The sequence below is a fragment of the Centruroides sculpturatus genome, unplaced genomic scaffold (assembly GCF_000671375.1).
Source record: "Centruroides sculpturatus isolate CEXI.00-Female unplaced genomic scaffold, Cexi_2.0 scaffold1270, whole genome shotgun sequence".
NCBI classification, from domain to species: Eukaryota; Metazoa; Arthropoda; class Arachnida; order Scorpiones; family Buthidae; genus Centruroides; species Centruroides sculpturatus.
Window position 1 is genome coordinate 157,296 of NW_019385410.1, and position 25,247 is coordinate 182,542.

At 28.1% G+C, this 25,247-nt stretch overlaps 3 protein-coding genes across 3 annotated transcripts in view; 2 read left to right on the top strand and 1 right to left on the bottom strand.

Annotated features, from left to right (window-relative positions):
- Positions 1-668: 668 nt before the first annotated feature.
- LOC111638667 lies at positions 669-14,191 on the top strand. Its single transcript, XM_023384413.1, has 6 exons — positions 669-831; positions 1,284-1,308; positions 4,498-4,638; positions 9,883-9,998; positions 10,089-10,281; positions 13,394-14,191. Exons 1-6 carry the CDS (start codon positions 686-688, stop codon positions 13,916-13,918), a joined length of 1,146 nt encoding a protein of 381 aa, XP_023240181.1. The 5' UTR covers positions 669-685; the 3' UTR covers positions 13,919-14,191.
- Positions 14,192-15,640: 1,449 nt separating this feature from the next.
- On the bottom strand, positions 15,641-18,761 carry LOC111638658. Its single transcript, XM_023384406.1, has 7 exons — positions 18,430-18,761; positions 17,574-17,702; positions 17,436-17,507; positions 17,278-17,355; positions 16,341-16,420; positions 15,753-15,913; positions 15,641-15,675 (listed from the first exon to the last, which is right to left on the bottom strand). Exons 1-7 carry the CDS (start codon positions 18,619-18,621, stop codon positions 15,671-15,673), a joined length of 717 nt encoding a protein of 238 aa, XP_023240174.1. The 5' UTR covers positions 18,622-18,761; the 3' UTR covers positions 15,641-15,670.
- A 4,689-nt stretch (positions 18,762-23,450) lies between these two features.
- Positions 23,451-25,247, top strand: part of LOC111638663 (salivary glue protein Sgs-3-like) — a 7,830-nt gene continuing 6,033 nt past the window's right edge. Inside the window, exons 1-3 of the mRNA XM_023384409.1 lie at positions 23,451-23,536; positions 23,630-23,822; positions 23,889-23,943. Of these exons, the coding sequence (XP_023240177.1) occupies positions 23,451-23,536; positions 23,630-23,822; positions 23,889-23,943 (334 nt within the window). The remainder of the gene's footprint in view (positions 23,537-23,629; positions 23,823-23,888; positions 23,944-25,247) is intronic.

The window sequence follows — 25,247 nt, forward strand, 5'->3', positions numbered from 1 at the left end:
TTGCATGACTCTTAAATGAATAACAAGGGTCTTTTTGTCCCGTCTAAGAGGTAACCAGACAAATTATGGCTTACATCTTTTAACTAAGACCAGATTATGTTCAAAACATTTTTTATATACATAAAAACAAATGAATATACATTAAAATAAAACATGCAAAGCGGCACTAGAAACAACTTTTACACTGCATTATTAAGATATCAACATACTGTTATGAGGAATTTGAGATCGAATCCAGGCAAATTTTTGTAGGCAGTGAATTGGCCCTGCTACGTCGTGCCTGTTTCTCATCACTCGGCCACTCCCATTGTGGGCACCCAAATGAATATGCAAGAAAGGATCGCTTAGTTCTCACAGGGCGGAAAGAAGAAGAAGAATGATTATTAGATTTCATGCTAAATATTACAAGTTATTTAGCAAAAAAAAAAAATTTGCACCAATTTCACGCTGATGTACTCTAAATTTCAGTGTGAAATTTGAAGATTCAGTTAATTTTCCGTCATGCATTCTCAATCATTTTTTATTCATAAATTAAAAAAATATTATATATTTAAAATATATAAAAATTAAATTAATTCATAAATGAAATAAAATTATATGATTTATTAATTATGAAATATTTAAACTTAAATTAGGAATATTTTTAAAAATTTGTATGGACTGGCAACATTTATTAACAAATAAGATGGCGCTGCCCAGGAGTCAATACTTGAAAATAAATAAGTATATTATTATTCGATTTCTAACTACGACAATTCCGAGTTATGATTCGAATCAGATTAGTAAACAGGGGAGAATTATGCAAAAGCTTCTGTCTAGAGGAAATCAAAGGCATGTTAATGTCTTTTAATTTAAACAGACAACTCAACCTGTCTTTAGCAGTAAAGCCATGTGCACATTAATTTATTTTTGCAATAGATTCTTTTTCATATGTAAATTTACTATAAAAATTAATATAATGCTCAAATTATAACAGTGTTTATAAATATTACAATGCAAATATCTGCTTATATTAATATTTAATAGTATGAAAAAAAATGTTTCTTAAAATATATTCCTATAATAAATTAAAACAGCTGAGATTTTTTTAAATTTTGCCTTTTTAAGTGATTAATGTATTTGGTATGTGTTAAAGGAAAATGTTTTGAGTCTGATTGCATAATTTATATTTTATTTATAATTGGTAATAATTAAAACGTTAAATTGTAATAGTAAACTTGCACATATCTTCTAAATTATTATTATTTCTCTTAAAATTATACCAATATTTTTGTTTATTTTAGGAAAGGAACATTTTCACCAGCAATGGTAAGCAATTATACTGAAAATTTAATTTTATAATAAATTATTAATAATTATAAAATAAATTCTTTACTTGCTGTGCAGTACGCGACCTCCACATGGCAAGCGGAGGTTGTGGATTCGAGCCCCATCCTGGGCCTATTCTTTATTATTTGTTTTATAATTAATTGTTTATTGAGGTTATAAAATGAACAAAATATATTTTTAATAGATTTTCAATCACAAAACGTTATAAAAAAATTCAATTTGGAAATATTTATTATTTATTTTAAAAACTAGTATATTTCATGAAATTAATATGCATCCACTAGCCATCAGATTGAACATTATTGATTATATTTTAAATTAATAATTACGAGTTGTAAGCTTCTTACCTCTAATGAATAACATAATTATCTCAAACAACCAATTGGTGGAGATATAGCCAACAATAGTGAATATAATGAAACCTTGGTTTTCGTCGATAATCCATCCAAAACAATCGGCAAAATCCGAAACCGACAAAAACTGAGGCAATTATTTCCATATAAATCAATGTAAATCGAATTAATTTGTTCTAGACACTCCAAAATACATACCAAAAACACATTTTATAGATAACAAATATTGTGTTTAACACTAAAAATAATAAGAATTAACATAAAATGAATATAAAAAACTAATGTAAAGAATAAATGAACATTTAACATGGCATTCGAAGGGCTGTTGGCTCTGGAAACTTTCTTTGATTCCATGATGGACCTAAAAGTTTCAAAAGGAAAGCAATGGAATTGTTTGGTTAGATGTGCAGGATAATGCTCACATGATGAGAAACAGCACCATACTGAGCAGAAAATGTGTGGGTTGCCCTATGTTTTCACAAAATTAGCAAGAGATCATGTGCATGCCAACAAAATGAACTGAGGCAACTGATGAAAACCAAGACAAATTTTTCATGAAAACATCAATGAAAACTGAAACCAAAACTGAAGTCAATGAAAACTGAGGTATTACTGTAATAATAATGACATTTTAAAAAAGAAGTATATAGTGTATATGTTTAATTGCAGTTGTAACCTTAATCATACATATATTGGTGAAACTGACTGTACCCTTGAACATGTAAGAGCAATTAAATATAATTGTTAGTTCAGAATAGTTAGGCACTGCAATTTCAAAATGTATGAAATCATAAAAGAGACAATTATAATATTAAAAATAGAAACAAAACCTATTGAAAGACAGTATTATGAACATTTTAAAATTATGAATGTTTACAAAAGTTATGGAATTAATGACAGTTTAGGAAGAAAAGTGTGTGAATCTTGCTATCAATTCTCACCAAAGGGAGTTGTTAACTAATACTATAGACCCATTTAGTATACATAATCTACATAATACACATAATATGCATAATCTACTGACAGTTCACATAGACAATTCATCTATTGTTGAATTGTTCTATGTGAACTGTCAGTAGATTATATAAAAGAATTTGTAGCCAGATGGCTATACACAGTTATCAATGTATGTCCAAGTAACCTTTAGAAATTAAGTTAAAATATTGAAGGGTTTGTTTTATCTTTTGTAATTTTTTATGTATTAAGTTAAAATTGAATGCTAAGTATAAGTTTTTGCAATTGTTGTAGATATAGGTATTTGTGTAATATTGGCTGAAGAGAGTCTAGTGACGATTGAAATGCATCCCACAAATAAAATTAGTCTTTTATTGATGTGATCTCAATTTTCTAATGCCCCAATACAGTTCGATTAGCCTTGTATATCTCCACTAATTGCTAGTTTGAGATAATTATGTAATAATTAGGATAATTTGTCAAAAAATTGAACACATTACCACTTTTAGGTAGATATGATTAAATAATTTAGATTAATCAATTAAGAATGCTATAAGAAATTGTACAGATAGCTAAAAAATCAATATGTAAATACTATCTCCCATAACTAAAATTCTTACACATTTCAATATATTTTCATGATTAACTTTCCAATTTGAATTTTGTTAACTTATAGTACATAATCATTATAGTTATTTATTTTCATGTCAGAATGGAATATATCAATGGTTCCCAATTAGTGGTACGCGTACCCCCAGGGGTACGCAAAATTACATGAAGGGCATACACATGGCAATCTAAAATTGGTCGATTTAAAATTTAAATACATGAGATGAAGCAATCAAAAAAATAATGGGTAGACCATCAAAAATTAGGCATTTTACAACACGATGTTGAATGCACAAATTTGTTTATTTATAACTAAAAATATTCTTGAAATTTCGTTAAAAAAATGCATTTTTGACAATACCTAAATGAAATTCTTATGCAAGAAACAAAAATTGTACAATTAACACAAATTGTGTTAATTGTACAATTATCGTTATTATCATGACAGTGAAGTGGCAATTAAATATTTACTATCATTTTGCACAACATACCTCTGCGAGAGCGGATTTTCGGCCATGACAAACACGAAAACTAAACATCATCACCGACTTCAACTCGAAGATGACTCGAGACTGAAGCTGACCAAAAAGCAACCAGATTTTACAAAGTTGTGCAAAGAAAATTGTGCACATTTGTCACATTAAAATTAAATAACCTTATGTTATTTTCATTATTATTAGAATTGTATTTTAAAGGTAATAAATGTAAAAAAACTTATTCTATTAAACTCTTCTAACTATCTGTCTACCCACAGCTGAATTTTCTCGTGGGAGTAAGATATTTTCTTGCAGTAAAATGTAGCCTATGTCCATCTCCAATATGTAAGCTATCTCTGTGCCAAATTTTATTAAAACCTGTTCAGCGGTTTAGACATGAAAAGGTAACAGACAGATAGACAGAATTACCTTCAAATTTATAATATTAGTATGGATTAATATGAATTTCTGCTATAAGGGGTATACGAGTTTGAGCTCTTTCTTGAAGTGGTATGTAGGAAAAACTAATTGGGAACCACTGGAATATATCATTTGCAAAATGGGCATTCTAATGTTTCTATAATTTGTGGAATATAAAATTTGAGATTTGATTTTATCAATGCTTTTTCTAGAAAGTACTGAAATGAAACTTTGATTCAGACATCACATTTTGGTAATTTACATGCAAAATCAATTGTATTATTGAGGAAAATTATATTAGATTGCAGAATAAATATAAAATTTATTGTTATTAGTTAAAATGTTTTTATTTCCAGACCAATAAACCAGTGAATGGCCTTATAAACACTAAAAGAATAGCAGCTTTAAATAATCTATTTATAGAACACATTACAGATGTTATGTCTACTGGAGAAATTGGTTCAAATTTAAGAGGTTATGATATTGAAATAACTTATGTAAGTATTAAACTATATTTAAATTATTTTTTCTTTATTTATTTATAATGAGCAATTACTAAATTACTACATACTACAAAAATATGTAATAAAAACATAAAACAAGAGATTGCTAATTTAAATCTCTCACTCTATATATATATATATATATAAATGAGTGTGTTTGTTTGCTATCCACTCTTAAGTTGTTTGATCAATTGCTACGAAACTCTACAGTTATGTAAAACATACTTCTAACTTAAATAATGTTGTACATACAATAATGATATAGTGGGAAGTAGACACTCTATATCATTACTTCAACAATAGCACATGGTACTCACCTGTATGGAGTCAAAAGTGTTACACTGTGAAAACTATATAAATATTTAATTTTCCACATGTAACAACTGATTTCTTTCTGAATGATACTTTTGTAATTCTAATAAGTGCCTACCAGTAGATGAGAGAATAAAACTACCAAATACTAATGGTTGTGGGTTCAAGCATCACCAACAGGTTGACCAGGTGGACTTTTCTGGGTTTTCTTCATGTTAGTAATACCTAAATAGGGACCAGTTTTCCATAAAAGCCCTCCTGGGAGGCATCCTCTTCAGTAGATTGCCCATTTGTTGCATTGCCGTAACCAAATAAACAAAACTAATTCTAATAATTTTTCTATAAACTTGCTATTTATGAGGACATACTTCCTAGGTAGCTTATAGGCTCTCTGAAAATGTTCTTAAAATGGATTTTACCACAAAAACTTTTGAAATTTACAATTAATAATGCCTGGTGTAATAATTACTGTGATGTATTTTATAAACCTGCCACTTGAAAATACGTTTAATATTTTATCATCACTTAAAAGCAATTATTCTCTACAGCACTTAAAAACAATTTAAACAAGTCTTATGTGAAGTCTTTTAGGACATTAAGGTTAGCAACTTCAATCACTTGTGGGGCTTTCATAATCTATCCAATATGGATCACTTTTCAAAATACAGGTATCCCTTGTATAACATGGCAGTTATGTTCCAAAAAAGCATCATGTTATGCAAATCCGTGCTATACGAAATAAAGGACTAATGCAAAACTTAGAGTTACATTCCAGAAGTTAACAAAAGTATACTATTCTTTTTAATTACTAAGAGAAATGTTCATTAAAGTAGTCAATAATTTATTTTTAATCAATAATTAACTTTTTTACAATCACAATTAAAAGTGCTATATTACATGATAATATTAATTTTAGTTAAACAAGAGGATTTTCTTTTTACAAATTATTGTCATCTTTTTAGCATTTTTGTTAATCTTGATCAGAAATATCAGCAACATCTTCATTTTTTTTAAGTTTTATCATAAAAATCTTTTATGTATGACAAAATAAAAAGTAAAAATATGTTATTAAATTAATTAATCAAAAATTTGTTTAGTGGTTTACATTAGTTCAATCAAGGACTGAGCAATTTATTTTTCAAAATTTGTGTAAAAATACCAAATTGTTCAAGTTGGGAATAGTTCAAGTACAGAGATATTGCTGTATTTTGTTCATCATTTTTATGAATGATTACTTGCCTATGGTTTAAAAAAGTTTAATAACTCTTATCTAAAATGTTTAAATAAATTTTACTAAATATGAAAATTAATGTATAAAAACAAAAGTCAGTGACAGTCTTTAGGGGCTAAAGTCTGAAAGCAACAACAATGATACCTGGTTGGTAGGAAAGCTAGGATAAGGAGGAAACAAATTGCACTATCAGTTTTCATTAAAGTAAACCTGATGAAAGGCCCAAAATCAATTGAAAATTTCAATATTCTAAAATCCATAGGCAAATTTGAGACAGCATGCATACTTATTTGAATAAAATAAATATCAAATAATGGAGTTTACTTTTAAAAGTTGTGAAATTTTTTAGAAGATTTCTCAAATTTTGAACCATATTAGAGTTAACTGGAAACTGTGTTTTATGGGGATATCCCGAGTTTTCAAATTGTGTTGTAGAAATGTTGTGTTGTGTGAAGGATACCTGTATTAATAGTAGACCAGTATTAATTAGAAGTCATTGACCATCTTCTGTTTCAAGAGGAAGTCAATGACTACTTTTGTTGAATTAACTTCAACCCCTTCCACAACACTCCCTTCTATCTGTAAAAAAATGGTATGGTGGCATTCAAATAGGAAAATTACATAATACAAAGTTACCAGTAGGCAAAAAATATGTTTTAAGGTGTTTTTGAGGGTGCTGAGTTTAAATATTTGGTCTATTTTTTGTGAAATTTGATTTATTGACAAATTATCATTTGATATTTGGCTGTGATGATACAGGATATTAGAGCTAACATTAGAAATAATATGTTATTTTAAAAAATTTAAGATGGTGTCTACTTGACTACTGAAATTGTGACAGTACATCCAAGTATTGTGATAAATATGATAATGGTAGGCTAAAATAACCAAACTCTTTATATGGTTTTTGTTTTAATGTTTGTTGTTCTTATTTTTTTTGCTTGTGCAATGCTTATCTTGTAATTATTAAATATATTATTATTTAAATTACCAAATATTATTTAAACATTAATTATTGCAATATTTTTTCCACTAAGAGATGACTTGTATGTAGCAAAAATGATCAACAACTTTTACATTTTGAAAATGTTGGAAACATTTGGAACATCAAATAAATACATTCAGATTATAAAATTAATTGAAATACTTAAAATTTGTCAAAATATATATTAAATTTACACTATTTGAATACTGGAACTTGTAACTAAAGAAACATTAACGTTTTAGACCTAATATGATAGGCCATCTTCAGATGCAAGTATTCTTGAACGTATTTAACTTAATATTTAAACATCAGAACGATCAAATACTTTTACGTTTAAATCAAAATACTGGATAAAATAACAAATAAATAATAAAATAAAACAAATATACTAAACGAACTAATAAAATAACAATGTAAATAATGTATTAAAATAAAAAATAACATATGTAAAATAAAAATAAAATAAAATAAATACACAAAAAAAAATGCCACTAAGTGTAAGAGCAGGTGCAGGCTAAGAATTTTTGCATTTTAGTTTTTATTTTATGTAGAACTTCCATGAGGAAGCTAGTCCCCCTGCATCCCTGGCATTAATACAACCATCTTTTAATTTACTTTTATATATTTCAATTTTTTCTTCATGCATTGCCAATGATGGAGAACTCATAGCCTGAGGATAGTTACTTCATTCCATTTAACCACAGAGTCCTCTGCTTGTGCCATACAGGATAATACTGTGTTTCAGTGCCCTTTGTTAATATTGTATCATGAAGAAAAAATTGAAATCAACCAGGTGTCATTGTTGCTTTCAGACTTTAGTTCTTAAGACTGTCACTGTGTTTTCTTTTTATAGATTAATCTTCATATTTAGTAAAGTTTATTTAAACATTTTTAGGTAAGTGTTATTAAACTTTTTTTTAATTGTAGTTAAGCAATCATCTGTAAAATGACAAAATATGGTGGTATCTTGGTACTCAAACAATTCGGTATTGAAACAAAATTCTGAAAAAAATCGCTTGGTACTCAACTGAACAAACACAACCCGCTAGAACAAATTTTCGATTAATAACATATTTTTATTTTGTCATCCATAAAAATTTTTTATGATAGAAATAAAAATATGAAAATGTTTCTGATACTTCTAATCAAGATTAACAAAAAAAGCTGAGATGATGATGATGATACTTTGTAAAAAGAAAATGCCCTTGTTTAACTAAAATTAAGTAATATTAATGTGTCACACAATACTTTTAATTGTGATTGTTAATTGTTGATTATAAATAAATTATCGATTGCTTTAATAAATATATTTCTCTTAGTAACAAAAAAGAATAGTATACTCTTGCTAACTTTTGGAATGTAACCTTATGTTGTTTTGTATTAGTCCTTTATTTCGTATAGCACGGATTTCACTTCTTTGGAATGTAACTACCATGTTATACAAGGGATACCTGTAATAACATGTCTAGTTACAATAAATAAATAAAATATAATAAAAATATAATTACATATTTTTCTTATATTTTAAATTCATTCTCAGTCTATCCAAACAATCCCAACCAATTTCTTCAAATAACACTAAAATAATGCAAACTTGTTTTTAATATCAATGTGTGACTTTAGTATGATATTAAATATTATAAACTTCAATTATCTTACTAGCAAACACTTAATGAATTTTGTTTGTTTTATATCTCTACTAGAAATTGTGTAAGAATGCTATTTTTTTTTTTAATTATGCCATATTGAACATCATGATGATACTATATTTTATATTAAAATGCTGTTGCATAAAAGCAGAGTAACAATGAAAATAAACAAAGGAGGTAGTGAACTTACTGTAATAAACTATGAAAAATTAGCTTGTACGAAAGCACTGAAAGTTTGTGATAAAAAAAATAACTAAGCTACACAACTGTGATAGAGAGAGCCCTACTGAAACAAACAAGAGATACTGTAAATAGAATCACTACTACTTACTTTTACTAGTGTGACTTTCAAATTTTTCTAAAATACTGTATTCTTTGAATAAATCCATCATATTGGGATTATTTGATTTGAATATTGCAATGGATACTGATAAAACACGATTCATTATAGTGGGAATTCAGATACCATAGTATGGCCAAATTTCAATGGTTTTTTTAATTGTACATTAGTTCTGTGTTGATGTATTGATACATATACACAGGAGCATTCAAAAATTTCTTGGAAAATGTAAATAAAAAGACAACAAATTGAATTTAGCACTTTATTTTTTAACATATGTTCCTTATAACTTAAAACATTTTTCTGTACAGTCACCATCCTTCTAAGCCTTTCCAGTGCTCTTTGATTATTGTCACTGCACTACAAAACATTTAACATCTATTGAATGCCAGCAAATGATAAATATTTATACATAAATATATGAACTTCCTTCATATATTTATGTATAAATATTTACCATATTTTTTGCTTTATAAGATGTTGTATTGTACAGTACATGTTACATTTTACATGTTGATTTTTTGGGAAAAATATTCTTCATAGTATAAGTTACATTCAGCTTATAGGATACATCCTAATTACAAATTGCATCTTAAAAGATGAAAAATATGATAATTTTATCAATTGTTTACAAATTAAACTTTTAAAGCATTACTAATAATTTATAAATGTAGAGTAATATTAAATAATCTAACTAAATATTTAATTATTTATAACTTAGGTTAAAGTTTCTTCTGACTTTTCGACAGCAAATGTGTATTGGACATTGCCATCTTCTAACTTTAATTATATTGATAAGGTGGCAGAATTATTAGAAATAAATGCTAAAAGAATTAGGTAACTTAGTAATATTAAAGTTATTTATTATCTAAATTGATAATTTGTGTTATAAATTTAATATATTTGATTAATATTAAATTTTTATAGAGCAGAAATCTGTCGAATGAATCTTCTAGGGATAGTCCCACACATACAGTTTGTTAAAGATAACAATGCAACTAAAATTGCAGAACTGGAAAGACTTTTATCAATTGCAGATTTTGGTCCTGATTATGTTCCAGTAAACAGCAGTAAATTATTGATTGAGAAACAAAATCTTCAATATAAAATTCACGAAGATGTAAGTTATTTTGCAGTTAAATTGATGATTTGTTTTATTTCTAATTAATGTGACCTATTGATTGTAATTGTTGACCTGTCCAAATAGCAACATTATGAAATTTGATATAAGACATGCATTGGAATATAAATTAAATTAATTCGTTCATAATAGTAAAAAATAGTACAGTAAGAAAATACAGTACTATTATTTAATATTCTGATTAGTATATTTTATATTTAAACAATATATAGATTTACTGAAGAACCATTATATATCTTTCTAATTTTTCAGTATATATCTATATTGCATTAAAATTAGAATTTTTTTATTTTATACAAAAATTTAGATTTCATAATAATTTGATTCCTTTGTACATATGTAGTAATTTTAACATTTTAGATACATTATTCTGATTTACTTAATGTTTTAAACAATTGGAACAATGAATCTGCTATGAATACTCTAAATTTAAAATTACTAATTACAAAAAACCACAAAAAAATAAAAAAAACCAGCAGAAAAAAGGGGGTGGTACTAACATTTTCGCCCATGTTGAATAGTATAACAGATCCTGCAGGTGTTGAAACAACAGAGAATTGCCATACATGTGTGAGAGGGGAGGTAATGTAAGAAGGGGAGAGGAAAGTAAGTTTACAGTTTGAAAAATGACTTCCACATGGTGGGGAGAAAACATCACAAAAGTTATTGGTAGTATTTTATGGGTGGTCTTATAAATTTCAGTTTGTTCTAGATGTCTGAGAAATTGTTGCCTGGTGGAGCTGTGTATGAGGTGTGCATGGTCGAAATCCACATCTATCTTGGAGTCAGAGGCAAAGATAGCTAAGATAGTGTTGGCCGATTCTTTTAGGATGGAATTCCAATGTTCTTTGAGGAGGGTGTTTAAAGGGCATGCTTTAGCACTTACATATTCCAAATTGCAGTTGGTTCTGTGATGCTCATTCAACATGGGTGAAAATGTTAGCACTATCCTTTTTTTTTCTGCTGGTTTTTTTGGTTTTGTATCAAGTTTACCAAGTTTTGAGTAGTTGTGTTTTACTAATTATTATTAAAATTTCTTTCCTCATTTTCTTGCATATTAATTAATTTAAAGTGAATTACAGTATATTTAAATAAAACAGTTATTGGTAATTAAAATTACTCATTATTTTATGATTTAATTAAATAATTTTACAAAATTAAATGTAGATATTAAAAAATCATTTTAATAGAAAAAATTATTTGTATTACTAAATTATTAATTTTGTCCTTATTTCTCTTCATATTAGCAAGTTTCTACTAACTTTTGTTAAATTATTTTATTCAAATGCTATATTTACTTGTCTTTGGAATATTTTATTTAATTTTAAATGATATGAATACATTTTTTTTTTTTTTGCAATATTTCATTATTTTTATGAATATTTGACAGTAAAAAATCAATTTAATAACAATTTATAAGTGGTTATTATTTAATTAATGAGCTTTTTCTATAAAGAAGTACAGTTAAGTCTCCATGTTCACAGAATATGTGAACATGTTGTAAATTTGTAAAGTTTAGCATGCTAAAACTTTGGTTACTGCTTACTGGATTCAGTCTAAGTGATAATGAAGCACATGCAGCTTCATCTGTGATGTGAAGCACACAAAAAAAATCATCCTACCTAGTATCATCTTGGTAGGTAGGACAACTTTTTTGTGTGTTGTTTACATCTGATGAATATCTCAATGTATGTCTTATTCTTAAATATATAATAAAATTTTGATACAGTATTTTTGGAAATATGTGTCTAAAATGTTATTCATTATTGTGAAACACAAACTATTTAAACACAGTTAGGCCAGGCACATACGCATGTAAAGTTGTGTGGCAGAAAACTGAATCAGAAATCAGCTTTCAGTTCAGTTTCTGTTTTACACTTTTACGCTAGAACACACATATGATAAATTCTGGACGAATAGGAAATGCCACTGCCACTAACAGTGCTACATTTTATTAATTTTTTTCTCTCATATATCTATCCCTTTGTACTATATTTTATTTTTTTCTGCTTCCTCTGCTATAATATAGAAAATTTAAATTAATAGACTTGTATTTTGAATTCAAATAAAGAACGTTTGATCTAAATACTAGGCCTGTATATCAATTCTACTAGACCTACCTGTTACTTGAAATTTAGCACCTATTGCCATCCATAAACATTGTTTAAATACAGTGTCTTTATATATGACACTGCTGTGGTCGAACAGATCCAATAAACTCCTCTATTTCATTTATTTCATTTTTTTGAGACCGTCACAATTGTAGGGTTAACCCTCATTGCCGCTATTGTCAGAATAAAAATGTGTCTACTTTGACGTCACAGAAAAGACTTCTCTTTATTGGAGGAATTTTGGCATAAAAATTTTTCAGCATAAGAAGTAGAGACACGCTCTACTCTATTTTCAGTTCTGTTTCAGCCAAAATTTCAGAAAAATTTTTACGTTTTCTATTTTATGCTAGATTTTAAATTGAATTTTATGCACGCGTGTTCCTGGCCTTAAGCAATTTTCTGCAAATTTTAAACAGCTATAGAAACCTGATGGTAATATGAGCTGTGTGTAATATCTTTGACTGCAATCATTCATGCATGCCTGACATTCCAAAAGCTATAAACATTTACATTGAAAATTGTGAGTATCTGTGAGCACTTTTATGAGATAATGAGATTTCAGTTATAAGACACTTCCCATGGCATTTGCTGCCTATCAGACCACAACTGTCATTTACATATCAACCTTCAATATAACAATCACTTACGTATCTATCTTAGACATTGCTGTAGAATGAGTTTTGCAGTAATCAGACAATTCTATCTGGATACATAACTTTTTTATCAATGAATGTATATTCCATGAGAAATGGAGAACATTACTATAGCATTTCATAAGATTGAATTAATCATTTGCAGTATACTAGATTTTTCTGATAAATTTAACTATTTCTGATGGCATTACATAGATGTTTCATACATTTATAAATAAATTTACTTGAAATATTATAATAACCAACAATTTTTTTTGTCATTTGCCTGAAACAAAAAATATCTTGTACATTAAAATAATTATTACATGAACATATATTTTATTTCAGGATCAACAAGACCAAATTATGAATAGTTTATCCAATGAAAAAGAATCAACTCAAAGTAAACATTTTTATGATTTTCCTTTGGATATGCAAATGGATATTTTTGGATTAGATCATAAAAGAATAATGAAAAACTTGATGCAAAAATTGAAAAAGGGCAAAGATTGTAATACAACAATAAATGATGAGTGCAACATCAATACAGATAATACTGAAGTCACATATGAATGTAATAAATCTACAAATATAGATGACTTTATAAAAATTAAAAAGAAGCTTTTAATCAAAAATCAAAAATCCGTATTTAATGATGACAGTGAAACATTAAAGGTAGATGTAAATGACATTGAGGCACAAAATCATAATTATGGTAATGATGATGACATTGATGCAGGTGATGATGATAATGAAATGATGCTTAAAGACTCTGCACTTTTATATGACACATCAATAGGAGAAAATTATGATGATGATACAACAAATGATAGGCATTATTTTCCGAAAACTGAATTTCCTGACAATACATAAATGAATTTAATTTGATTAATTTTATTGAATAAAAACTGTTAATTTCATAAAAGAATTTTGTAAATATTTTTCCAATCAAGACATGATTTATCAGTACTGAAATGTTTAAGTAAACAAGAAAAAGGTTTGTTGAAAAGTCTGTATTTTTATTAATTAGATATAAAAATTGTATTAAATTGTACAGTTGTGTTAAATTAATAACAATAATGTAAAATAAAAATTGAATTTTTATTCCGTTAGTATGTAAATTTTATAAGGTGAAATAAATGACAAGTAATGACATGTGAGCTGCTTTTTTGTTTTTATACCTATAACAGATCAAATGTATTTTTCTTATTTTACACATAAACAACAAACAGCTTTAACTAAAATATATTGGCTTTTTGTCTGTAGATCAAGCCAGTTCAATTGTCAATCATTTAAATTGTATGGACTCAATTATTTTTTATATCGTTCCATTAATTAAAATAGTATTTAAAATATATCAATAAATAAATTATTTATGAGATAACGATTATGATTTGTTACATGCATTTTTTAAATTTTCTTATGCAAAATAGAGCCAGATTGCCACTATGCAGGTGAGGCAATGTATCGAACCCTCGAAATCTCTGCAATATAAATGTAAGTAAAACGAGCAATTATTTATTGTGACATCGTCACAATGCCAGGCTGAAAATTTTAATCATATTCTTAATTTATTTAATTTAAACGTATGTTTTCCATCTCAAATTAGTAGTGTATTGTCCCTGTACATCATACTTTTCCTCATAGCAAAAGAGTCAAGCTGGTCATCTATGTAACTCCATGCAGGGGAAAATATTTTGAATTGAAATCACGTCACTTCCTGTCCAGAGCAGAAGTTCGTATATAGTTAGTCGAGACCTCCTGCCCTAAGCTTTCCATATCTGGTCTCCAGTTTTATTTTTGATGTTCTAATATTCATTCAGAATTTGTAATTTTGTTAGGTTATATTTGTATTTTTTGTTTAAATATAGTGATTCTGTAAATTACATTTTGAATCTTTGTATTCCTAAATTCCTTGTGAAATACTTAGAATACCTAAACTTGAATTATAGTGTACTTGGAATTTACAATAGTTAAAATGCTAATTTGAAGATACTGTATATCTGAAAATTCTCATTGGGCCGGTCTTGATTAATCCGGATTTTCCATGCTTTAACATACATTTAAATAAAACTTTTATTTTTATTTTTTAAATCTCTGAAAGATTCCGATTTATTTTGTTTATATTAGTTTTAAAGATTCATAACTCTGATATTTCTGACCCACTAATGATAACAAAATTCCTATATGAAAATATGACGTTATTCTTTTTAATATTCAGAAGCGAATGGGAGCGGATTATCATTATTAACATGTATAAATTGTTGAATAGACGTGAATAGTAAGTAAAATATACTGTATATAGTCGAAATTCCAATAACGGACCCTGTAAACTGCGACCATTTTTTTCAGGAGCATTTCTTTTGGAAAATGCGTACAAAATAACCTCCAAATAACGGTCATTTTTTATGTTTCGCACTGGTGGTTCTTTAGGGGTTTGATTCTATATATAATTGAAAAATTGATTTATTTATATATATATATAAATTATAATTACAATTAAATAAATTTCTCCCTCAATTGTGTATTCGAATTAATTATTTAAATTAACTTTTAACGATTTATTCACAAATTAAAAAAGACAACAAAACGAATGATGTGAATTTTTAATTTTCGTGATCAGATTCAATCTGAAATATAAATATCCAAATTTATTATATGAAAACAATATTGTTCAAGTCAATGAGATATTTTATTAAAGTCAAACCTCTCTTGTTATTTGAAGAATCTTTATCTTGGCTCAATAAGGAACGACTTTTTTTAATTTTTAACTTCACACGTTCGTATTTAAGATTCAGATTGACTAACATATCATACATTGCTTTATGAAAAGCGAGTCGCTTTTCCACAGATGATTTGATTCTCATACTAAATATAAAAATGAATGCTTTGTAAGACTTATTGCTTTCTACTTTACAAATTGATTAATTAACTCGAGATACCAGAATAACCTATATAATCTGCCACAACTACACTTATTACGTGTGGTCCTGACACGAAATGGAATCGATTAGCATGACCCTCATGCCGATCGATTTGATTGTAAGAACGATGTCTCAATTCAACGTTTTGCTCCTGACAAATTACTAGTTTGTGATCCTTCTATTGTCTTTGATTATAGGAAACCATCTTTACTGTTCGTTATGAAGATTTAGTGTTTGTTCTGTGAGGATCCAAGTTCAAGCGTGGATCGTCAGAAGCATGCTAACACTTTAGCAGACGGCCATTTGACCAAAATGTTACGAATATACTGCAGTTTTTTTAGTATTGCATTCAATAAGATAAATATACTTACTCTTTTCGTACGTATTTCGTTTCGTTAATATTAGATTCGTTGACTAAATCATTTCTTAACGTTTCGAATTCCATTTCCATCTATAAAAAGTATTCATTTGTAATTTAAAAGAAAATTAAAACGTACAGTACGTAATTTGATTATATGTTAAATTGTTCTGATTAAATACATTAATTAATTCGTAAAAATCTCTGCGCGCTTTCATTTCATTTGACAAATATTACTACACTATCAAATACTCGTATTTAAAAAATTAAGATGTTTTTGTGGATTTTCTGATTCATTTTAATAAACTAATAAGCAGCAAAAATTTATTTTAATGAAATTTTAATAAATGTATATATTTTTTCGGTTTTTTTAAAAAACTCTTTTCGCCCTGTGGGCACTAAGAGGACCTCTTTTAGCAAGCCTATTATGGGTTCGGCCAGGCCCACAATAGAGCGGCAGGGTGGTGAGGGATGGGGCCCAATATATCCACCCCGAAGAATTCCTGGGGACTTTTCGACCCATTAGAAATTCGATTCAGGATCCCCATTTTTAACTGGTTGACAATCTGGCCGTCTTTTCCGCCCTGGGGAACTAAGAGTGCGTTTTAATAGTACCCACAATAATTCGGCCAGATTCAGAATAAGGTAGCTGAATGGTAAGGGATTGATCTAGATATATCCGGGACAGACCAACACCCGAAAAATTATTGGGGACCGCCTCGGATTTGATCCCACACTAGAGCAACAGGCTGACACGCTATCGCCTCGGCCATTCTGCCATTTTCACTAACATATAAAAAAAAATATAATTTTCACGTAAATAATGTAAAAATTTGGTTAAAATATGTTAAAAATAGAAAAATAACACAATTTTATTATATATCAGATATTACTGTAACGTAAATTTAAAAATAAAAACATATTTGCAAAACTAAATTTAAAATATGAACCTGATGGAATTTCTTTGAAAGTGTCTGCAACCGTATTTTCATTTCTTTAGTGTTTTTATGAAAAGAAATGCCTCTGTTCTGCCAAAAATATTATAATTTCAGATTAAAATAAATATTAAATCCAATATACAGGAATTACTTTATATAATTCGAAATACTTCTAATCGATCGAGAATTTTAGTTAATTCTTCATTATAATTTTCCATAAAGTTTTGGTGTATATTTCTTAACTAAAGTACAAAACTATAATTAAAAATGTGGCATATATTAATTGAAATAGTGATGTTTATACTAACCACTTCAATATCTTTGAAAATGAATGAGTTTTGGTCTTCTTTTTCGTATTGGATACGATTCAATTCACTGTAGTACCATTTTATCATCTGTTCCCCTATTAATACTTGAATTTTATAGAGACGATAGAACTGTCGAAGATAATATGAATTTTAATATTTGCAAACAGGACTTTTCATATGTCTCTGGCCACTTAACTCTTTGAGGCCCCAGTAGATTAAAAAAAAACAGCCTTAAAAATTATACTTTTTAAATAATAAAATTGGACAAAAAAAGGCTTTTCTTAATGTTCAAGAAAGGCAATGAAATAAATAATCTGAGGACTTTAAATGTGAGGTTCTTTTACGTTCAGAGAGAATTAAAATTATAAATACAGTATTTACAGATTTACGTAAGTCAGCTGCCTGCAAATGTTCTTGTTAAATATTAATTATTATTAAATTTTCTCAAATATTTCAAATATTGTAGCATTGGACCTTACAGGGTTGGATTGGAAATTATTGTATTATTATAAAAAAAATAAGTGAATGTGTTATATAAACGATTGTATATGGTTTCTATAATTAAAATTTAATTTTGTGTTTATTTTTAAAAATTTCTTGAAATAAAAGTAATATTTTAGTAATTTTTGTATCATTCGCTAATATTATCTGCTTCTGGAAATTGTTACTAATATTTTACCAGAGAAACTATTACTGAAATAATTGAAAATAATATTAATATAAGTAAAAATTATGTATTTTTAAAAATCTTTAGTTTTTGAACATAAAAAATTAATAATACAGAATCTAGAAAATTAACTAATTAAAAATTTTACTTAAACTCAATTATGATGTTGAGTACAATGATAAAACTTACCAAGTAACATATAATCATCGGAAATACAATCTGATAGAAAAATTTATAACAATTCCACAGATTTATGGGGATGATTTGATGAAATACGTACATCTTGGAACTATTGTGTCGCTCTTGATCACGCTTCTTTAACTGAATATTTTGAGATTTATCCTCAGTCGGTTCACTGTATGATCCATTGAAAGTATCCATTTCAATATCTTCACTAACGAAAGAATTATTTAAGCAAAAAGTAGTTTCAAAACTGTCATTAAATTCGAGTATATTATTCAGCTGAAAATCCTGTTTTTGTAAGAGTGTAGGTGATTCTTTTTCCTTCTCTTCCTCCTGTTTTTGTAAGAATGTAGATGATTCTTTTTCCTCCTCCTCCTCCTCCTCCTCTTCCTCCTCTTCTTCTTCTAGTAGAAATCTAACATCGAAGTCTTTTATTTTACGAATAACAATTTCAATATTTTTATCATCAGGAATATCATAAAATATGGAATATATTTTATTTATAATACGCTTTTCTAGAAAACACTTGAAATATGATGATTTCCAATATGTTGTTATTCGCAGAATTAGATTACAAAAAGATCCAAAGATCCTTTCTTTTGTTTCATGTATATCAATTTTTGGTGAATTCTTCTCAAAGAATTTTTTAATTTTAATAATCTTGCTTACTAGATTATCGTTCTGATCTGAAAATTTCATATAAGATAAAAAACTTATACAATATTACAGGTAAAATTTCAATATTTTGATAACATTACAAAAGTTAAAGTAAGTTTACCTTCATTATTTTCGGCAAATTGTTTACAGTTTCGATTTATACAATATGTGAAAAGTGAAGAAGTTATAATTAATTTAATAAAATATAACATTATAGTGTGTTAAAATCATAATTTATATAATTGAAAATAAAATTTATATTATTAGTATAACTTAACAATGAATTTTTGCAAAATATTGTTAATTATTAGCAGAGGAAGCTCGAAGTATTGAAAAACGATTGTCCTCAGTTCAAGTCGAACTGAGGACAGAAAACTTTTAAAGGCATCCAAAAATTTAAATTAATAATTTATATAATTTTCAAATTAAAAATTGAATTGATTTTTTATTTATTGATACGCTTTTTATTTTTATTTTCGTGTGACCAAGAGGGCCCTTTTGTGGACACCAAGAGGGCCCTTTTTCATGTCGACTGAGGGTTCGACAGAGATCACAGTGGGAAAGGCCGGGTGGTGAGGAACGGGCACAACATATCCGAGAGAGATTGCTCGTACAAAATTCCTGGTGTTGTTCTTCCGGATTCGATTCCGCTTAGTTCACATTGAACGCTGATTCGCTGGCGAAAGCAGAAAACAGAGCGAACATAATTCGCTTTCGCGCTCAGTGTGAACTAAGCTGTGGGCTAGTTCGGAAATCAGGCGTCGTTTTAAAAGTACCAATAGCAATGGAATTTCTATAAATAATTTAGCTCAAAAAGTCACAATTCCATAAAGGCCTCAATGCAAAATTCGAATTCTTATAGGACATCCGCCATTATTAATTTGTCTCGCGTACCCCAAACCACTAAGAGCGTATCCCCTAGGGGTGCGCGTAACCACTGTTGGAAATCTCTAGTTTAGATCAAAGTGCCTCCATACTAATTTATAAGAGAACAATAGACCAAAAACGACTCTAATCTGTTTAATATGGCTTTTTACAGTAACACATTTCCGAGTGTCACTTTACCCATGAACTACGCTTTTTTCTTTCATCTCATAAAATGTGGCTGGTTTTCGGGATTGCAAGATTGTGTTACGAGTAGCAGATTGAAACATTTGTAGGGTTCTAGGCTACTACTTTTAGGAGACTTACTACTTTTTGGGCCACTTTAAGAATAATTTGGACTACATTCTTCTGCTTTGCTTTTTATAAAACCTGTGAGGTTCTCACGGGACACGTGCTATTTATCTGCAGTTTATTTATATTAATAATAATAATATTAATAATTAATTAACGAAAATAGCGTTTTATGTACATATCCGTATTCCGTTTGCTTAATAAATTACTTAATTTACGTGGCATTTGGCATACTGTACAGAAATATGTAAATCTCGGATAATTCGAAACCTAGTAATTCGAAGTCGCGATTATTTCGTCCCTTGAATTTCAAACTAACGAGGCATTCCTGTATTTATTTAAAATATGTCAATTCCCACTGGTGTCCATCTATCTATCTGTCTTTCGTTAATTTTGAGAATGGGGTTAGATAGATGAATGTCGAGACTGGGTATAGAAAGCTTAGGAGCAGGAGGACCCAGTTAACTATGAACAAACGTCCGGTTTGGACTGGAAGTCAGTGATTTCAATTCAAAATTTTCTATAGAACGTCAGTTAGATGACTGGTATGACTCTTTAATTATCAGGAAAAAGTATGATATACAGAGACAAGACACTACTAAAATCGAGAGCATATATTTTAAATTAAATAAATTTAAAATATGATTAAAAAAATTCAGCTCTGCATTGTGACGATGTCACAGTAACTTGGTCGCGAATTTTAATTAACAAAGTAGAGTAGAAAATTAAATGTTGAATATAAAAAGCATATACTGTATAGCAAAAAACTCCCGAACTATTGTATCCATTCGATAATTACTTTTAGCTTAATTATCTAGTAACATGATGTTATATAGCGTGATGTTCACTGTATTTACAAAATAGTAGAACATGCTGTTTGTTCGAAAACGAAATCGTTTCTAATAAACATTAACTAACTGTTTTTTTTTTGTTTTGTTTTTGGTTAAAGTTATTTACTCGATTTTATTCAGTACAGTAACTAGGCACTAAATATAGTGTCTAGTTACTGTACTGAATAAAGTAAATTTACATAAATCAGTTTTTAAAGATTTTATTAACTCCAAAAAAGCAATTTCTTTAATAAAAACGGAGCTTATTCAAAAATTACAAATATAGATTTACATCTATTTATAAATATTACGAAACTCTGCGAGTTTAGTATGAGAAGAATAGATTTTTCTGATAAAATTAGTATTCTATCAACTCGCATTTCTTTGAAAATTAACAAATACTTTAAGGTACTCTGAAATATCCTAGATATGTATTCTATATATAAGATGCCTAAGTTTATATCTCTAAGTATGGAGGAAAAAGTAAATATTCTTTACATAAAAACTTGAAAGATTAAGATAAAAATTAATACTCCAAGTAATCAGTAATCTTTATGATTTTTTATTATTTTAATTGTATTTTAAGCTTCTAGTATTAATTTTTATTTACGCTTTTTTCTGTTTTTTTAATAATTTTTATATACTTGTCTAAGTATTTTATAGTATATGTTAATGCAGTGGTTCCTAATTAGTTTTTCTTGCGTACCACTTCAAGAAAGAGCTCAAACTCGCGTATTCCTTATAGCAGAAATTCATATTAATCCATACTAATATTATAAATTCGAAGGTAATTCTGTCTATCTGTCTGTTACCTTTTCACGTCTAAACCGCTGAACAGGTTTTAATAAAATTTGGCACAGAGATAGCTTACATATTGGAGATGGACATAGGCTACATTTTACTGGGAGAAAATATCACAAATGCATTTTATTGATGAAATTTCGAGAATACTTTTAGTTATAAATAAACGAATTTGTGCATTCGATATCATGTTGTAAATTGCCGAATTTTTTATTGCTTCATCTCATGCATTTAATTTTTAAATCGAGCGATTTTAGATTGCCGCGCCTACCCCTTCATGCAATTTCGCGTACCCCGAGGGGTACGCGTACCACTAATTGGAAACCATTGTGTTAATGCTTACCTTCGTTACATATGTATGGGTATATTTTCGGGGGCGGATTTTATTTTACCTTTTATAGTGTAGAAGTATAAAAATTTATTCTAATAAGCTTACTTACTTTCCGTGTGAATAGACTATCAGAAAATATTTGCAGAACTTTTTAAAGTTATTTTTTGAATCAGGGGTCCACGAACTATTAATATATACGCTAAATTAAAGTGGGAAGGAGTTTGCAAAAGTACAGTACATCACTGTTCACGACAGGGTGGATCATGCCGAAAAATAGCTTAAAAACTGTACACGTAATTAATTAATGGACGGTCCCTTACGCTTGTCTGAATTAATTTATTATTTTATTCAATTGTATAACCTAAGCTTATTTATTGTATATCTTTCTGTCAAATAACTGTCATCCAACAATTTAATATAAAATATAGAATATTCGCACCTGTCATTTGATAATGCTTCTACAGTCGAACTTCCAATAACGGCCATTTTTCCGGAAACAAATATGCATACAAAATAACTTCCAAACAACGATCATTTCCAACAACTGCCACCGATATAAAAATAACGCGCATTACAAAACTAATCATTTATCGAAAATAACTGGTTTTCACGTTGTTAATAAACTTAACTGTAAACTTAAATATATATTTTTCTTAAACAACATTAAGGACTAACTACATTTATCGTTGTAGACAATCAAAACAATAATAATAATTGTACAAAAGTCCTCTAACCTGCAGAGAACTCGTAACAGTACAAAAATAAATAGACTTTTTATTGTAGGCTACAATTTATGTTAAAATATACAGTACAAGAATTGTGTTTTTTTTAGCTCACCTCCCAATAACGACATCGAACAACGGCCATTTTTTATGTTTCCGTCGGTGACCGTTGTTCACAGGCTTATCTTTAGGTCTATTATGATTTTTACTTTTTATATAACGTCTTAAATTTATTTTTTTTTAAATAATAAAATAAAATGTTTTATCAATATTATAATTATTTAATTGAAAAATGTTATCTTATCTACAAAAAAATACAATGAAAAACTGTCAAAATAGTATCATTCTTAATTTTTTTTTTCATTTGTGTCACCAAATAAAAAAATTAAAAATAATCAAAAATTTATCTTAAGTGACTTTTTAGTATTGAAAATTTCATTAGATTAATGCATTTAAATATACTAACGAAGCTTTTGCGTGATTTATCAAATCCCTAAGGGATATAAACCTATGTATAAAAATGCCCAATGTTTACATGCATTTTCACTTTCTAGTCTTAAAACAGAACATTATTACGCCTCAGCATCTCTAACCATGTATCACTTTACGAAATATATGGTTTTATTATTATTATTTACAGCAAAATGCCAATCAATTTTATACAAATTGAAATTCATTAATAAATTTAGAAACGATTGGGTTTCTGGACATCATTCTGTATTTTCTAGAATCGAATGTGCTACTGTTTGTTATTCTAAGGAGGAATGCCAAGGTTTTGGTTATTATATAGAAAAAAATAACCACAATTGTTTTCTGATAAATTCTCATATTGATGATGAATGCGATGAATGCGACTCAGAAGATGGATTAAAGGTTTATGACGTAAGTACAATAATTAAAATATGTTTAAAAATATAAATATTTATATTTTATAAATAAATGTTATAGGTTGTAAAAGATATAACTACTACTACAACAACTACTGAGCGTACTTCGACCTCAGGTAGAGTTTACATATATATATATTATTTATTTATAAACATTATGCAAAATTATATACTTCTTTCGAGTGAATGATATCGTTTAGTGCAATAATAAAATTTCTGTTTGGCAATAGATTTTTTTACTTAATTGTAAAATACACAGTATTTTTTTCTCTACAACGATAATATTGCAGTAAATTACATTTGAATTAATATTAATGTATGGCTCGTTTTTTAGGAATTAAAATGCGGTACTTTTTTAATATAAAGATTCTACACGAATGCTACCCGCTGCCATTAAGCATCAGAAGAGCCGAGAGCACGGTTGCCAGGTTTAGCGCTTTTTTGGCATTTTAGAATTTTTTGTTTAGAGCTTAAAATTAATTAATGATTTTTTTTTACTTCGTTTAGATCAGTTAAACGTTAGATTTTGAGCAAAATGTTTTGATACATCGAACACTAAACGACTAAAAAAACTAATTTTAATTTTTTACGGAAAGTTAAGCACATTTTTAGGCTCGGAGCTAGCATTTACAGTTGTTTCAAGAAATTATAAACTATAGTAAAATGGTACGTTACGTCAAAACCCGAAATTCGCCAGAATCTGATCTTACTAGGTAAAACTAATTGTAACAATATCTCTTTTACTTTTAGTTAAAATTCCTGTAGTTCAGTGGTCATCAAACTTTGTCAATTTAAGGAACTCTTATGAGTATAAAATTATTTCGTGGAACCCGGGATCATATAGGGGAAGGGAGGGCAGGATGGAAGGCTTAACTTTATGATGTAAAAAAACATAAAACATCATAATATAAAGCTTTTATTTTAATCAGTCTCGACAGAGATCTTAGATGGTTAAAAAACTGTGTAATTAAAAATAATTAATATTAAGCATAAAACCTATTAGGAATCATGAAGTAAAAACGTCAAAAATTCCATCTTGCCCTCACGCTGAAGGCAAGATGGAATACCTAGGATATCCCTACATTTTACAATTGACACACGAAAAACATCCATCTTTTGTGTCTGTACATAGTTCATGTGCCCAACCACAACACACTGGACACTGTAACCAGTCATCTGTGGGCGGTTCCACATATGGTTCTCCACGTAATACACAAAACCTTCATCCATCGCCATCTGCAGTTTCTTCAGTCCAACAACCTCTGTTGCTCTTTCTTATATACTTGTTCACCATCTAGAAACAATTACATCCTCAATTAGTTAGATAAATTGATAACAGAAATCAAAATAATTGCGCTTGCTACATGGAAACTATTTCATCTTGCCCTAAAATGCAATTTTCCATCTTGCCCAAATTCCC

Excerpts from the sequence above, each read along its gene's own strand:
- LOC111638658 (XM_023384406.1), bottom strand. The coding sequence starts at position 18,621 with ATGGATACTTTCAATGGATCATACAGTGAACCGACTGAGGATAAATCT. Across the intron at positions 17,508-17,573 it reads TTTTCAAAGATATTGAAGTG|TTAAGAAATATACACCAAAA; the intron begins GTTAGTATAAAC and ends TTTGTACTTTAG. Across the intron at positions 15,914-16,340 it reads ACGAAATACGTACGAAAAGA|TATGAGAATCAAATCATCTG; the intron begins GTAAGTATATTT and ends TTTTATATTTAG.
- LOC111638667 (XM_023384413.1), top strand. The coding sequence starts at position 686 with ATGGCGCTGCCCAGGAGTCAATACTTGAAAATAAATAAGTATATTATT. Across the intron at positions 832-1,283 it reads CTGTCTAGAGGAAATCAAAG|GAAAGGAACATTTTCACCAG; the intron begins GCATGTTAATGT and ends TGTTTATTTTAG. Across the intron at positions 4,639-9,882 it reads ATGATATTGAAATAACTTAT|GTTAAAGTTTCTTCTGACTT; the intron begins GTAAGTATTAAA and ends TTTATAACTTAG.